The sequence below is a fragment of the Chiloscyllium punctatum genome, chromosome 3 (assembly GCF_047496795.1).
Source record: "Chiloscyllium punctatum isolate Juve2018m chromosome 3, sChiPun1.3, whole genome shotgun sequence".
Classification (NCBI taxonomy): domain Eukaryota; kingdom Metazoa; phylum Chordata; class Chondrichthyes; order Orectolobiformes; family Hemiscylliidae; genus Chiloscyllium; species Chiloscyllium punctatum.
Window position 1 is genome coordinate 158,483,235 of NC_092741.1, and position 17,598 is coordinate 158,500,832.

At 40.9% G+C, this 17,598-nt stretch overlaps 1 protein-coding gene across 14 annotated transcripts in view; it reads right to left on the minus strand.

Annotated features, from left to right (window-relative positions):
- Nucleotides 1–17,598, minus strand: part of dtnba (dystrobrevin, beta a) — a 516,323-nt gene that overhangs the window by 361,394 nt on the left and 137,331 nt on the right. For all 14 annotated transcript variants that reach the window (XM_072563143.1, XM_072563151.1, XM_072563188.1 and 11 more), the window contains exons 3-4: nucleotides 15,933–16,013; nucleotides 2,990–3,203 (exon numbers count right to left, since the gene is read on the minus strand). In XM_072563143.1, the coding sequence (XP_072419244.1) occupies nucleotides 2,990–3,203; nucleotides 15,933–16,013 (295 nt within the window). The remainder of the gene's footprint in view (nucleotides 1–2,989; nucleotides 3,204–15,932; nucleotides 16,014–17,598) is intronic.

A 17,598-nucleotide genomic window follows, 5' to 3' on the forward strand; every position in this document is an offset into this window, starting at 1 on the left:
ACAGCCCCATTATATTTTGGAAATTATGGTCCCATATGTGGAATTTCACACTCTCCCCACAGCTGACCCAGAGCTAGCCCTCAGCCTCACTCCGTTCATACCAGAAGTAGGTGCCTATGAGATGGGTTTATGATTTTCATATCATTAAGCCCCATCCTGGTGCTTAAAGCCTCAATTTCCATAAAGGTGAAGGCTTGGTAGACTTAACTTCTGCTCCATATTGAAGGATCTCCCTCTCACTGATGGACAGAATACAGGGAAAGTGCTCATAATGTGGCAAGCTCACTTCTTTTTCACTGTTCACCTCCAAAGCAATATTTTGTATCTCTCACAACTGTACCATATTCCTATGAACTTGCCGAATTGACCATTTAAAGCCTCTTCACTGTCTTTGACACAAGATGCTCAACATCTGCACTTTTCTTCCTTTGACAATTCTGAGATGTTTTAAATTGAAGCTGGTTACCAAAGCCCTCCCTCACTACCTCCACATGTTCTTCATTCTTACACTTCACAACTTTAATAATCAGCCAAGGCCCTTTAGGAGAAAGATGAAATGGAAGGCAGTCAGCTCAATTGTAGCCACACCCTGTGGAAATCAGGGCCTTCAAGAGCGATGCTGAGAAAATATGAGAGAAAGCTTTGCTTGCACAGCCTTTCATCCTTCTTGGATACCAAATCTGCTGTGCAGCTTTCAAAATGCAAGCAGATCTACAAAACATAAAAAAACATAAAAATACAGCTGATCGTGACCAACACACGCACACAATTGGGTGGGGAGAATTTCAATGGAATGAGAAATCCGAGTTGGCAACAATGGCTATGTGACTTGTTATTATTTCATTCTAATGGGAAATGAAACATCTAATTAGGTGGTGGGTGGGAAGGCTTCAGAAATTTATTTTCAATACACTCAAATTTCACAGAAATAATACAGTTCTCTCTAGGTGCATCTTGATTAAGTATCAGCTTTATCACCAGATGGAGACTGCTCGTAATGTATGATGAGGATATCATCAGGAGAACACAAAGCTTTGGTTCTTCATTTTTGGAGAAGAATGAGCCAGAGGGCAGCCAGCACTGCTTCAACCCCAGCCCTGTACGGATCACAGCCATTCTGGGCAAAATCCACAGGAGACAGCTGAGCAAAAAGTTAATAGAGAGGAAAGGCAAAATGATTCATCGTGCAAGGAAGAATGAGGAGAAGCAATATGAAGCGATGGCACAATTTGAAAGGGAATACAGAAACAGATGTACAGAAGCAAGTGTCTGAAGGTATAAGGACAGGATGAGAAGGCAAATGAAAGGCATGTAGATCCTTGACTTTATCTTTAGAAAAACAATAGAAGACCTGGGAATTGGTGCTTTATTTTAATATAAAACGCTGGTGAGGCTAGACTACTGTGACACAGTTTAAGATTCCACTGCTAGCAACATCTTAGGAGTCATTGTTGACAGAAACTTAATTGGAGCCCTCATACAAATACTGTGCATACAATAGGTCAGATGCTGAGCACTCTACAGCAAGCAGCTCATCTCCCACCTCCCATCTCCCCTAAGCCTGCCTCACATCTACAAGCCACAGGTCAGGAGCATGATGAGCAGGTGACAGGTGAAGTCCTACTGGGGCCCCAACTTTTCATAATTGGCATCAATGATTTGGTGACGGGAACACAGGCATGGAACATAAATTCATGGACAGCACTGAAATAGGGAAGTATGTTGTGAACACAATGTAGAAAGTTGTAGTTGGACAGACATAAGTGTGGACGGACAAAAATCTGACAGATGAAGCATAATGTAGGAGAAAATGAAGTTGTTCACTTTGACAGGAAGAATAAAAAGTGACTACAGAAATCTAAAGTGCGGAGGGATTTAGATATTCTGATGCATGAGTCACAAGTTAGTATGCAGACAGAGTATGTAATCAAGGTGGCCAATGGGATGCTATGCTTTGTGATGACTGTAACTGAATATGAAAGGATGGATATTATATCTTGGTTGTATGGTGCATGATTGAGACCACATCTCAATTATGTGCAGTTTTGGTTTCCTCATTCATGGAAGAATTTAAATGCATTGGATGCAGTTTAGAGGGATTTTGACAGATTGCAAATGTGGAGTAAGAGGTTGATTTATGAAGTCACCTTGGAGAGCTTGGGCTTGTTTTCACTGGAGTGTGATAGATGTATACAAGATCATGAGTCTGAACAAACTGAACATAAAACATAGAATATTACAGCGCAGGGCAGGCCCTTCAGCCCTCAACTTCTCATGTCCCCTTCTGGCTCTTCTTAGCTCTCTCTTTATGCCTTTCCTGGCTAACTTGTTTCCTCTGTAGGTCAGTCAAGAAATAGGGGACACTGGTTTAAAATTCTCTTGGGATGGAGGAGTTTTGTTTTCCTCTCTCAGGGTTGTGTAACTCTGGAACTCTGTGCCTCAGAGGCCGGTGGAGCTCAGGGCATTGAACTTGTGTAAGATCAAGATAGAAAGATTCTGTTATGGGGAGTGGGGGGGGGGGAGAGATAGAGGGGAATGTGGAATTTGAAACACACACAGATCAGCCATGAGCTTATTAAATGGCAGAGCAGGGTTGAGCAGCTGAATTATTGACTTCTGTTCTTATTCCTCACGTCCTTTCAATATCGCGAAAGAAAGAGCCTGGAACACAGTCAACATCCCAGGACTGCAGCAGTTCAGGAAGGCATTTCAATCCCCACATTCTCAAGGGCAGTTAGAAATGGACAATAAAGGCTCACCCAGCCAGTGAAACCCACATCCCATGAATGAAAGTTTAAGTAAAAATAGCAGAACTGCTGTAGGGTACGCCAATAATTGCTACCCATCATAGTAATTCTAAAATCTATTTGTGAAGCTTCATAAGAAGATAAAAGGGACATTTCAAAAACACAGTAAAGGGTATATCAGTGTAGTGCTCCTAGCCTTTGCTGAGAGCTCCCTCCACACATATCGCTACATAAGCACCTACCTGTCGTATGCTGCTATCACAAAGTTGAGGAGCAGGCTGATAGACTGTTCCACGCTGATTTGATGGGTGGTTGGAAGGCGTTTATTCAGCTGGTAGTAGATTGATGAAATGATAGTCTCTAACCGAGATACATTAATTTCTGTGCTATGGTCCAAGGAGTTGAGGCCATTGTCCCGAAAAGCTTCAATTAAGTTCCATATATCAACAAGGTGGACTGTGGGCGAGAAGAAAGATGAAGTGTCAAAGCAAAACCTGGACCTACTTTGCCTCACAATTCCTAAGATTTCAAATCCATCTTAGACAAAGCAACATAACCTCAAGTGCATCGCAGTCAATCTTGGATTTGCACTGAAATTCAAACAGGATCTTTTGAGAAGTTCACTGTACAACAGGACACATTGAAATGTATAACCTGAAGACTCTGATCATTTGAAACAATCAATTGGAATAGTGTAACCTTGGGAAAACAAGACATTAATTGCTGACCTGAAGAAGCCTCATCACATCAGGTGGCAAAGAAACCTCCTATTGGTCACAAAAACAGAAAGAGCTGGGAAAAACTCAGCAGGGCCGGCAGCATCTGTGGAGAGAAAGCAGAATCGACATTCCAAGTCCAGTGACCATGCTTCAGAACTCATAACTCTGAAGATGGGTCATTGCACTTGAAGTACTGACTCTGCTTTTTCTCCACATATATTGCCAGACCTGCTGAGTTACTCTAGCTATTTCTGTTTTTGTTTCATCTTTCCAGCATCCACAAGTCTTGGTTTTTCGCTCCTATTGATTTCCATTTTTTGGCTTCCCTTCGGTCATGGGCCAACAATCCTCCATGTTGAACATTATTGGGAAGTGGTACTGAGATAGCAAGGCTGGCACTGTTCTGCAATGGGAAGGGGCACAGCCAGTAAGGGTCCTGGAGGAACCCAGATATGAGCTGAACAGTATGATTCTATGAGAGTGACTATTTGAGATTGTTGCTCAATTAATCTGTGGGACAGCTCTCCTAATGTTGACAAAATTTTGAGGATAGTACTGAACAAGTGTTTGAAAAGACACATTGACTATGTCATTTTGTGTCTAAATCTGATACATGTCAATGCCAGATAACCCCTCTGGTTTATTCTTATCGAACCTTTATACCTGAGAACATTAGAGAGCGCAGGATCTGCTTTCTAGAAAAGGCCAGGCAGGATAAGCACAGCAGTTTGTCTTTTCTCTTTGAAAGCAGGTTCCTTTGTCAAAAAGATATCAATTACCTCTTAGGTATTCTTGCCAATCAGGTAACTCCACAGTCACCATTACAGACATTATAATATTTTTTATTATAGATTGTTTAATTAAATGCAAACTGACAAACCACCAGGATAGGAAGCGAATTTATAGCGAAATTCAAGTTTCAGGAACACAGCCACAACAATATTAAACTTTTCAGGAAGATGGGAATATCCTGCAGGTTCTTAGTGAGGGATGAATTCAGACACGCAGCATTTTCTGAAGTAATTAACTTACTCTGAAGGCCTTAATTTTCATTTAGCAGCTGCGCATTTGGCATCTATAGTTCAATTGCTTGTGTGTTGCAGCATTTTAAAAGTATCATATTTGACTCTCTTGAAACCTACACTAATCAGCAGGACCACAGGTTTTACCCAGGATCACATTTCCACCAAAGTGAACAGTCACCCTGCCCACAGGAAACAAGCCCTGCAGATGTACCAGTGTTGTGTCATTACATTGTAGAATAATACAAAGATGTCACTTGTTTAGGTTTTGCAATTAAACACGGATTGCACCATTTTCCCAGCTAAGTTATTTATGACTTGTTCAGAAGTGGCCTTGTAACCGATTATGATTATCACTGTAACAACTATAACCACAATGAGTCAATAAATGCCATCTAGCCAGAGATATATTCATCTCAAGACCAATTCTGTTTTACAACTGGAGACTTCTCTATTTGACCAGACTTTTCTTAGTTATCTAATCTGAATTTCCACCTTGCTTTGTGAATACTCCATGCAGTTAGAAATAAAGTATCACTCAGGAGAATAAGAAACAGTTTCCAAAGAAGTTGCCCTGTTATGAAGAAATGAGAACTTGTGAAATTTGTGTGAAAAGAGATTGTGATACAAAGACAGACGTGTAATACTGATCACACGGCCAGGGCTTAGACAAGGCTTGCGTTATGAAAGAAAATGCCATCAATGCGTTTGTCATCTTCTATTATATCCCAAATCAGAGCACAAACAGGCACTCAGACTGAGGAAACACATACATCAAGAAAACATTTCAGGCTGGTCTTTCATGTTTGATTCTTGAAAGCAGAATTTAGTTTAAAGAATGGAGGTGTCCTTGATACAAAAAAGGTCTGCACTGTTAGAAAGAAGCTAGTTAAAGATCTACTCAGTGACTGAGTTTTTAATTGGCTCCTGAAAAATAAATAAATGGCTTGCACAAAATATCACAGGAATGTGCATCATAACTGAAATAACTCCACAGAGGCCGGTATCCTGTCACCAACTCACCCTTTATTTAGTGGAGAGTCCTTGACACTGATCCTGCTCCCTCAGAGGTGGCTCTCAGAGTGAACAAAACCTCTGACACTCCTGTTTATTTCTGTCAGCCAGGGCTCTCTGATTGGGGCTGTTGATCTGGTCTAATCAATGAGCCTATTCTGAGGTCCACCTGGCTGACCTCATTAAATCACAGTAGTACTTCCTTTTGTAAACAGTTGCTTACCCATCAAATCAAATGGGCAGTTACTCTCGTTCCTTGTGGGACGAGGGCTATCAATTGTAAAGCTGATGAAAACAACTACTGGCAGGGTGTTTCTCTCATCAGAAATCATGAATGCTAATTTCTTTCCTAAACAATTACCTCAAACAGTGATTTATCTGACTAAATGTTTACACTCAAATAAACATATTTGACATACCAACTTTGTTTATAACATCTTTTCTAACTTCTATTTGTCATGCAGAATGTTCTACCATATTTTATATTGTTGAAGAGAATAATGTGCTTTATATCGGAAATTACATTAATTTCCCATATAAACTATTTCATGGCTGACATGCCTCAGTGACTAAAAGTTCAGTTGGATTCGTTGCTGTTTGATGAATACTTCAATCAAGCAGGACACAGAAATGGCACTCAAAGGATTATGCCAGAAGTGGGACAAAGTACATATTAGAGTACAGTTTTTCTAAGTAGTACAGCTTCTGCAGTGAGCCAGCCACTTTTTTCAGTGTAGCGATGATATAAGTCTTTGCTACAACAGCAATATATTAGTGACACTCAATATACTTCACAGTTTATCATCTGAACAGAAAACAAACATCAGTTTGTTCCATCTCCTTCTATTCATTTTAGCATTTTATCCTCATTTGTCACTCTGTCTATTCTTTTCTATTGTGATATGTAAATTAATCTGTTCAACTCCTATAAGAGGTTAATTACCACCTAAAATCAGGGAATCATGCAAAAGTTAAAGAGTTATGATGGAAAAGGGAGCAAAAACCAATGAGAAAGAGGACACAGAGAGGAGCAACTTCTCTTCCCCAGCCATTCAGTTTGTTCCCTTATCTACTCACCTTTCTTTTCTCCTCACATTTTCCCACATCCTCTTTGCCCACTGCCTGTTTCTCTCTCATCACTGACCTGCTTTCTGAGCATTTCTCCTCCCAGCCACCATGGTCACCCCTTTCTTAATTTTACTCTCTCACTTCCTCACTCCTAACCCTAACCCCTCCTCTAACAGCTTTGGCTCAGTGGTAGCATCATTGCCTCAAGTGAAGAGGTTGCATTTTCAGTCCCACATCCAGACTCAGTCTTGGAACCTCAGCTGATGTTAAGACAGTTTACACTGCACAAGGTGTCATTATTTGGTTGGTAGATTAAACTGAAACCCCATCTACCATCAAATGGATGGATAAAATGTAAAAAATGAGAATCTTGGGATTTTAAAAATATCTTTTATACTTTCTCTACGATTTATATATTGTTGTGTAAACTCCAAGTAAATGAAGAGTTAATTTGAGATGTGTGCTTGATTGAGTATTAACTGTGCAAATTGAAATAAATCAAAGACTTGCTAAAATGGCGAATGATGGTCTGATCGGCACAAACAGGAAAAGGAAAGGAGGTGCCGAAGTCCAAACCACTTTTCTTGTTGTAATCAAAGGATATGATTTGAAATCAATGTTACAACTAAGTGAGAGTAAGGTTCATTATATTTGGCAAATCTTATCAGAAAAATATTACAGACGTGCAGTTGAGGGCAAGGCATTCCAGTTGAGATTACCATGATGATCCCTGACCATGAGCAGAAGAGTAACAAGATCAAAGAACAACGACAATGTTGAAACACAGCAAGACCTCAGGCTGCAGACGATAATACAAAGTGAGATGAAATACAGTTGCCAGATACGCAGAAAACAGGCATGGAAAAGAAGAACACAAGATATATATAGCAAATATTTATAGAATCCCCACAGTGTGGAAAACAGGCCCTTCGGCCTAACAAATCCACACCAACCTTCTGAAGAGCAACCCATCCAGACCCTATTGCTCTGCATTTATCCCTGACTAATGCACTTAACCTGCACATTCTGCAACACTATGGGCAAGTTAGCATGCCCAATTCACCTAACCTGCATAATTTTGGATTGTGGGGGATAACTGGAGCACCTGGAGGAAACCCATGCAGACAGTCGTCCGAAGCTGGAATCGAACTCAGGTCCCTGGCGCTGTGAGGCAGCAATGCTAACCACTGAGGGACTGCGCCGCCCCAGAAATGTTTATAGCCAGCAGAGTCAGTGGATGGTCAGAACCATCTGAACAACGATATTAACAACTTTCTTTTGTTAACAGTAACACTTGTCACTTCATAAAGTGTCCCAATATCAGTCGGTCAAGCATTTCCTTCTCCAAAGTTTATGGCCTGGTCTCTGAGCTTCTTAATGCTTGATGTCTGTACCTCTTACAAACACAATTTCTCTCTTCTCACTCAATTGTAGAGGATTAAAGAAAGACACAAATGATCACAAAATGGATGCTGCATTCAAAGGTTTAACTGGAACATAGGTCCCAGTTTTTCCAGTATCCAACTTTTGTAAATTACAACTAATTCTGAAGGTCATGCTGATACACTCCAAAGTCTGGCAGCCAGCTTACTAACATAGAAACATAGAAGGTAGGAGCAGGAGGAGGCCATTCGATTCTTCAAGCCTTGCTCTGTCATTCATCACGATCAGGGCTAATCGTCCAATTCAACAGCGTCATGCTGCTTTCTCCCCAAGTGCTAGACCTAGCTGCCTCTTCAATACATTCAATGTTTGGTATCAACTTCTTCTTGTGGTAATGAATTCTACATAAAGATATCATTCAGTAAAGTACAACTGCCTGAAGTTATAGATGCTTTCTTCGCAACAGATTTACACGTTCCTTCAGGAATTGCCACTTGTAGCATTCGTTTGACACATTATGAAGCTTAAAGTGAGCTCAGAACATGCTCCTGCTTTTACAATCTAAATCAGGGCAAATTAATGGCACCACACAGAGGCATGCATGCCCACACATACTCAGATTCAAGACATAAAGGGCAAGTTACAGAAGTTCTTATGTCTCCCCATCCAAGCATCAGAAGTTGAATCACTTGCACAAGGTTACATTTTAAATAACCTATTCAATAACCAGCCAATACGATGGACCAGGTCATACATATTGTTCCATCTACTTCTCAACCAAAGAACAATACTATGTGATCAGTCAAGTGAGAAAGATTTAAAATCTTGAGTGTACACTGAAGTGCAAACAACAATAAAGGTACATGCAACAAAGTCCAAGTGCATTTGAAATATCCAAAGTACAATAAACCCCACACACTCAGCTCAATTGGTCCACATTTGCAATAGCTCCACCAAAACACATTTGCTGAAGAACCTCATTTAACAAGGGAACTCATTTGCACTAATTTAAATATAATTTAAATTCCAGTCTTCAGGATTGCAGCATTTCTCACTCCTTGACAAAATTGATTCTTAAAATGTGATACAACTACACTGTCACAGAATAATTTCTGCGTATCTGACAGCTGTATTTCATCTCACTTTGTACAAGCAGAGAATAAAACGTAACAGTCTTCATAACCAGCAAAAAGAAATCCTAGCTCTCAACTAAAAAGACTAATTATTTTACAACTTAATTTAATTTATTCCATCCCTCCAGATAATTATTTTACAATCCTTCATTTGTTGAAAATATATGTTTTTCTATTACCTTCTCAAAATATTTCTTCCTGGAAAATCTTACTCAAGGTGAACTGTTGGTTCCTCTGGTAGGAAATATGTTTTCAAATAACTGCCACTGCTATGAAAAGTGTGTAACATATGATTATATTTTCACACAAAGGGTGGTGAATGTCTGGAGCACACTGCCAGAGGTGGGGGTGGAGGCAGCGTTCAAGAAGCACCTGAACAGATACATGAACATAAAGGAAATAGGGGAATATAGATCCTGTCAGGGAAGACATTTTTAGTACGGAATGGCAAAATGTGTCAGCACAGGTTTGGAGGACTGAAGGGCTGTGCTGTATTATTCTTTAAATATTATGTGGTGTAATTTACTGAGGCATTTTCACAGAAATTTCCCCCAAAATTACTCCCATTCATGCACTGATGGTTATCACTAAAACCCATTGCCACACACTGGAATACATTTGAAAAATTCATCATGAATCTCTATCCTTGGAGAGAATAAAAATTTAAATCATTGAACCATCGTGTGTGATGTAATGCACAGGCAGTTCACAGATAGTGCTGTGGAAGTTTTTGAACTTTTAACATGGCTCAGTGAAACCAGAAAAGTATCTTCAAAAAAATGGATTTCAGTGAGAATAAATATAAACTATTTCTTGCAAAGAATTTCGTAAGGGAGACTAATGTCACTGGACTCGCAATCCAGAAGCTGAGATTATTGTTCTGGAGATGGTGTAGATGGTGACAGATTGAATTCAATAAAAATCTGGAATAAAAAAGCTAGCCACATGTCGACTATGTAAACACATCATTGTTGAAAATAAAACCTGGTTCATTAATGTCATTTAGTGAAGGAAATCTGCTTTCTTTACCTGGTCTGACCTCCATGTGACTCCAGATCAACAGTAACAGAGATGAGGAAGAAGTACTGGTTTCGACAGTAACACCCACATCCCGTGAATAAACAGAAAGGAAATGGTTACCAGACAGGGAGGACAGAGAGGTGGTCAGAGGAAAGGAAACTGGCATTGACACTGATAGGAGGAGAAAGTGTATTCCAGAGCAGGAGGGTAGAGGGCAAACAAGTCAACTGGAAAATTTATAACTAACATCGCTATCACTGATTGTCTTATGAAAGGAGGCCTCAGTCCAAACAGATGTATTTGCACATGCACACATAAAATACAACCAAACAAGGGGATCAAAGTGGACAGTGAAATATTCTGTTATGTGAGCAGGCAGTTAAAGGCTTGGGACTAAGGTACGTTCTATCAGCTCCAGATACCAAGATCCACCAACATTTCATGATTTATTTCACTTGAAGAAGAAGGGCACACAATAGGCAAATGATGACGGTGGGTATAGAGGATCTATTCCACATACAGTAGGACAGGGGCATTGACTGACCTGTGCACCTGAAAGTTAAAACCACGGGGTGGGGGAGCCAGCATGCAAGTTGTAGAGCTGTATCGCAGGGATAATGAAAGCTACCAAGAGAGAGATTGTGATAATTGACACATGAATGTGTAACAATTTAAAGATCAAGACTGCAAAACCTTATACATGGTAGGAGGAGGAAGAGGAAACCCATGTCACAGTGACAGGGAACACACCACACCAGGTCACAGTGGTGGGTGGGCAGGAGATCACACAACACACAGCGACTAATCAGGGCCCAAGGCACAGGTTTGAACACTGCAGTACTTACCAGATCATATCTCCAGAACACTGCAGTACTCACCAATTTGTATCTCCAGAACACTGCAGTACTCACCAGATCATATCTCCAGAATACTGCAGCACTCACCAGACCATATCTCCAGAATACTGCAGTACCTACCAGATCATATCTCCAGAACACTGCAGTACCCACCAGATCATATCTCCAGAATACTGCAGTACTCACCAGATCATATCTCCAGAATACTGCAGTACTCACCAGATCATATCTCCAGAACACTGCAGTACTCACCAGATCATATCTCCAGAACACTGCAGTACTCACCAGATCATATCTCCAGAACACTGCAGTACTCACCAGATCATATCTCCAGAATACTGCAGTACTCACCAGATCATATCTCCAGAACACTGCAGTACTCACCAGATCATATCTCCAGAATACTGCAGTACTCACCAGATCATATCTCCAGAATACTGCAGTACTCACCAGATCATATCTCCAGAATACTACAGTACTCACCAGATCATATCTCCAGAACACTGCCGTACCTACCAGATCATATCTCCAGATTACTGCAGTACTCACCAGATCATATCTCCAGAATACTACAGTACTCACCAGATCATATCTCCAGAACACTGCCGTACCTACCAGATCATATCTCCAGAACACTGCAGTACTCACCAGATCATATCTCCAGAATACTGCAGTACTCACCAGATCATATCTCCAGAACACTGCAGTACTCACCAGATCATATCTCCAGAATACTGCAGTACTCACCAGATCATATCTTCAGAACACTGCAGTACTCACCAGATCATATCTCCAGAATACTACAGTACTCACCAGATCATATCTCCAGAACACTGCCGTACCTACCAGATCGTATCTCCAGAACACTGCAGTACTCACCAGATCATATCTCCAGAATACTGCAGTACTCACCAGATCATATCTCCAGAACACTGCAGTACTCACCAGATCATATCTCCAGAATACTGCAGTACTCACCAGATCATATCTCCAGAATACTGCAGTACTCACCAGATCATATCTCCAGAATACTACAGTACTCACCAGATCATATCTCCAGAACACTGCAGTACCTACCAGATCATATCTCCAGAATACTGCAGTACTCACCAGATCATATCTCCAGAATACTGCAGTACTCACCAGATCATATCTCCAGAACACTGCAGTACTCACCAGACCATATCTCCAGAATACTGCAGTACCTACCAGATCATATCTCCAGAACACTGCAGTACTCACCAGACCATATCTCCAGAATACTGCAGTACTCACCAGATCATATCTCCAGAACACTGCAGTACTCACCAGATCATATCTCCAGAATACTGCAGTACTCACCAGATCATATCTCCAGAATACTGCAGTACTCACCAAATTTTATCTCCAGGATGGTGCCGACTTGCTGTGCCTTCCAGAAGCCAGCTCAACAAAACAGTGAGAACTTAACAGGAGAAAGAAACCAGAGATATGCATCCTCAGATGAGGAAGATGGAGAGTCTGACAGAGGTGGTGAGCGAGCAAACACTAACGATGGGGATGTTGGTAAAGCCAGGGCGATACTGGGGGCGGGGGATACACTGAGCCACAAAAACCTGATAGCATCTAGTATCGAGGGAGAGCGTCTTTGCGTTGACCCATGTGGACAATCACAATACTGAGTCAATTATATCACAGAGGAATCCATGCCTTGAAGGTCAGAGGGAGGGAGTGAGAGAGTGACTGTATGCCTGTGTCTGTCTGTACATGTGTGTATGTGTGCTTCTGCATATGTATGTGGCTCTGTCTGTCTCTGTGTGTCTGCAGTGGTACGTGCCCACAAAGGAAATCTAAAAGAAAATGTCAATGGATTGCAATGTCTCTGCGATCTCTAGCCATGGAGGCTGCTCTTGAATCAGTGCAGAGGCTCCGCCCCACTCCCAGCAGACCCAAACACTCCGTGGGGGAGGGGAGGGGGGGGGCTACACCTCACATGTTTCTCACCAAAGGCTTGCGTGGCATTAACCCAAATAAAGTGAGCTACCCCTCCACCACCTGAGGCAAACCAGCCACAACCAGTTAAACTTCTTTGAACCCAGCTGCGGCAACAAAACATGTCAGACGAGAAAGACAGACAAATGAAAGGTGAAGGTCAGTTTGAGTGCAAGGATATCAACTTTTTGTGCAACTGACACTTGATACAAGTATCATGCGACAGTCCAATGGTCTTTGTTAATTTATTAAAGTAAATAATCTCTAGATGGTCTGCCAGATCTTTCCTTGCTTGCCAATACAATCTTGTCAGCTCATGAATGGCTGAATCTGGAAGCTCTTTGTTTGTAGTGGGCCTGTCCTGTAGGGGCCTGTCCTCCAGGCACCCTCTCAGTGTCAGAGACCACAGCAATACTTCCTGCTCTCGCCGCTAGCCCTGTGACGGTGGTGTGCTCAGCAGACTGGGGCCCAGGCTTACTCTATCACCAAAGTGATCATCTCTGAGCTGGGGGAGGATGGGGATGAAGTCCTTAACAGCACATTCTCCGAGACTCACAAAACCATTCCCCTTCTGAGGAGTGTGGTTTGAGAGGGGAGGGATGGGGACTGGTCAAGATGAACCAAATCCAATTAACATATCTCATCCATTCAGATCTTTTAAATTGGTCGCAATTTAAATTTTACTTTAAAACATTTCCTGATTTATCTTTGTCCAACTCTTATTCCAATCTTTCTTTGCCCTTACTCTTTCTGCATTTGATTTGGTAACACAGTCCCTGAATTAGATGCATATTTCTTTTTAATCATTGCACTGTTTGCAAGGATCTGTTTTGGGTGCACTGCTGTTTGTTATTTTTATAAACAACCTTGATGAGGGTGTAGAAGGATGGGTTAGTAAATTTGCAGATGACACTAAGGTCAGTAGAGTTGTGGACAGTGCCGAAGGATGTTGCAGGTAACAGAGGGACATAGATAAGCTGCAGAACTGGGCTGAGAGATGGAAAATGGACTTTAATGTGGAAAAGTGTGAGGTGATTGACTTTGGGAGGAGTAACAGTAATGCAGAGTATGGGCTAATGGTAAGATTCTTGGCAGTGTAGCTGAGCAGAGAGATTTCAGTGTCCATGTTAACAGACCCATGAAAGTTGCCACCCAGGTTGGTAGGGTTGTTAAGAGGACAGATGGTGTGTTAGGTTTTATTGATAGAGGGATTGGGTTCCAGAACTGCTGTGCTTTTCCAGCACCACTCTAATCCAGGATTGGGTTTCAGAGCCATGAGGTCATGCTGCACCTGTATAAAACTCTGGTGCAGCCGCATTTGGAGTACTGCATATAGTCTGGTCGCCACATTATAGGAAGGATGTGGAAGCATTGGAAATGGTGCAGAGGACATTTACCAGGATGTCACCTGGTATGGAGGAAAGGTCTTATGAGGAAAGGGACTTGAGGCTGTTTTCTTTAGAGAGAAGAAGGTTGAAAGGCGACTAAATAGAAACATTCAAGATAATCAGAAGGTTAGATAGGGTGGACAGGGAGAGACGTTTTCCTTGGATAGTGATGGCTAGCATGAGGGGACATAACTTTAAATTGAGGGGTGATAGATATAGGACAGATGTCAGAGGTAGTTTCTTTACTCAGAGAGTAATCAGGGTGTGGAATGCACTGCCTGTAACAGTAGTAGACTCGCCAACTTTAAGGGCATTTAAATGGTCATTGGATAAACATATGGACAATGATAGGATAGTGTAGGTTAAATAGGGTTCAGGTTGGCTTCACAGGTCAGCGCAACATCGAGGGCTGATGGGCCTGTAATGCGCTGTAACATCCTATGTTCTGTTTTTCTTCAGTTTGTGTAGGGGAGATAACACAGTGGCTTCCCTCTTGTGACCCAGGTGAAACATTGTGTTGAGAACAACAGTCTCTGCTTATTGTGGAGTATTCCAGACAGTAATGGTCAGGGTCTACACATGCACAATTGAATATAGAATTTGGTAAACTGTTTATTCAGTCACCCTGCTTCTCAACAGGTTTTACTATAAGAGTAGGTTGCTGAAAAGATTAATTATTAAAACCAAATTAAGGCTAATTATTGCACTTGGTGAGTACGCACAGCAGAAACGGTACATGCTGGTCAAAGTGAATTTTAAACAATGCAGTAAAGCAAAATAAAAACCAAAACTAGATTTTGCTGGAAAAACTCACCAGGTCTGGCAGCAAATGTGGAGAGAAAGCAGAGTTTACATTTTGGGTCCAGTGACCGTTCCTTGGAATTCCTATCAAATAACTGTTTTGATCCTGAAGTCTTATTTTTACCCTTGTGGACTCTCATTCAGAGTTTAGTTAAACAGAAATTTATTCACAGGCAACTTAAAGAGAGCATATAGGAATTTCCTTTGGCTTCCCAGTTTCCAGAGACCACAAAGGGCAAAGCCTGGCAGCAGCAGCAGCCTCAGGGAGAACAGCCACCCAGACTGGTGGTGAGGCCAGGAGGCAGCAAAAGGTCACATCGCACAGGGGTGCCCACACCTTAATACAATTGGCCCTCCAGGTTTGAGAGGCGGCCGCAGTCTTAAAATCAGACAAGTCCACTCTCTGTTTATTCAGTTATTAATTGGTGGTGCTAAGGAGATAACATTGGGTGAATGTTACCCCACAAAGTGTGGTTACTGCCCACATTTCAGTCGGCTCGCCAAAGCCTGCTCAGAAAATGGAGAAAGTGTTGGCAACTAATAAGGTGCAGTGAACAGCAAGCTCAGACCTTTCACCACTGACTGTAAAAGTTAGGCCTTTATGAACATATAAGTGTGTGTGCATGTATGAGACAGAGAGAGAGAAAGAGAAAAAGAAAGAGAGAGAGAAAGAAAGAAAAGAGTCTCTCTCTCTCTCTCGGCACAAACACAACAGAAATTACACACCTACATGTTCAGCAATCTATCTCAACTCAAAATCCCCTTCTTAACACCTCATTGCCACCCACAAAATTTATCATTACACTTACGATTGCAGCGTTTTTGCACGAATCGCAGCTTGCATGCTGTACGATAGGTCGAAAGCCTGATTACATCATAATTTTGGGCCCCTGGAAGGAAAACAAAATAATGGTCATCTTAGATCTGTTCATAAACTGATCAATTGGTCAATACCAACGATAATTCCAACAACATTAATGGCTGTTATCAGTTAAATGGCAAACATCCACTTGAAAACCCATTTTGCTGTGTACTGGATTTAGAAAAACAAATTACATTGAAGTGTGGGCATTGTAGTGGATTACAACATTATCTTTCCCAGCACAGGCTTTCAGCTTGAATCCATCCCACACACAGCTGGATAAAAATAAAAGTTTTCATTAGGCACAAATTCAATATGCAGCACTTCGTACTTTTGTTCGTTCAGCGATGAAACAACATAATATTTCACACAGACCTTCACAACTTTGACTGAAAATATTTAACATTATAAACATTATGCACAAATGAAATTAAGTTGCATTGATTCTCTTTAATGTTAATGATATTTGCATTTGATTGAAAAATGGTTGACCTATTTATTTCAAATAGAAGTGGAAGTTTCAGTATTTATCTGAACCATATCCATTTGTGTTGCAGAATCTATGATCTGCCTTTCGAACCTCTCATATTGAAGGAATCACCACCACAGGTTCCATTATTGTTACGATGGAGTTTTCCTTGACATGAAAGAGCCTTTTCTGACATTTCAATTGTGTCAATGTCCCCCATACTTCACTAAAAGCCAACAGGAATTATTTTCAAAACAATGAGATGAATTTGACTAATTGCCAAGATTATATAATGCAACACTGAGGAAAGCATTAGAAGAAAATGTCAGTTTGCTCCATTTTACAGAACAATGGCAAAAATAATTCAAGTACCAAATAAAGCTTTTCTTTGCTTCAAATGATGCAAGAAAGCTGCTCTTTCATCTGAAGTGCTTAAATCTTTACTTCAATGAAGTGACCTCTCTATGCATGGGTTGAACCTTCTGAGTTTCCAGGGACCAATGCACTCAAATAGCCAAATGGTACATTTGAACATTGGCAAGACCACAAACTCAGATCCTGCAAGTTGCAAAATCATCTGGTAACATCATTCACTCTGCACAAAATTGCACGCAATCTACTTTGTAAAAAAAGAAACTCACAAAGCTCCAGTATGCAAAAATTGTTTAAAATGGAAATTAATTGTTCATTAAAAAGCATCGCACAACATACAGTACCTTTAAACCAACAGGAACTAAACATGACTTTTGCCAACTCATATTGGAGTATCAAGTGAATCCTAAGGTTGAAAGAATTCAAGAATGTTACAACCAAAAATACAAGATAACCAAGAGGTTTATCAGCAAGGCACGTAAAAGGAATTAATGCCAGTAAAAATAAGCCATTAGAGAAACTTAAGCAACTAAAAGCTGACAAATTCCCTGGATCTGCTGACTTATAACTTAGTTCTAAAAGAGGAAATTGCACAGATGATGGGTGCATTAGTTATGACTTATCAAAAACTTTTTTAGGTTCTGGAATGGTTCAATCAGAACGCACATGAGCAAACGTAACTCTATTATTCATGAAATAGAGGGGAGGGAGAACCTCAGACCTATTCATCTGTCATCAATTATCAGGAATCAATTATTAATGAAGTTTCAAT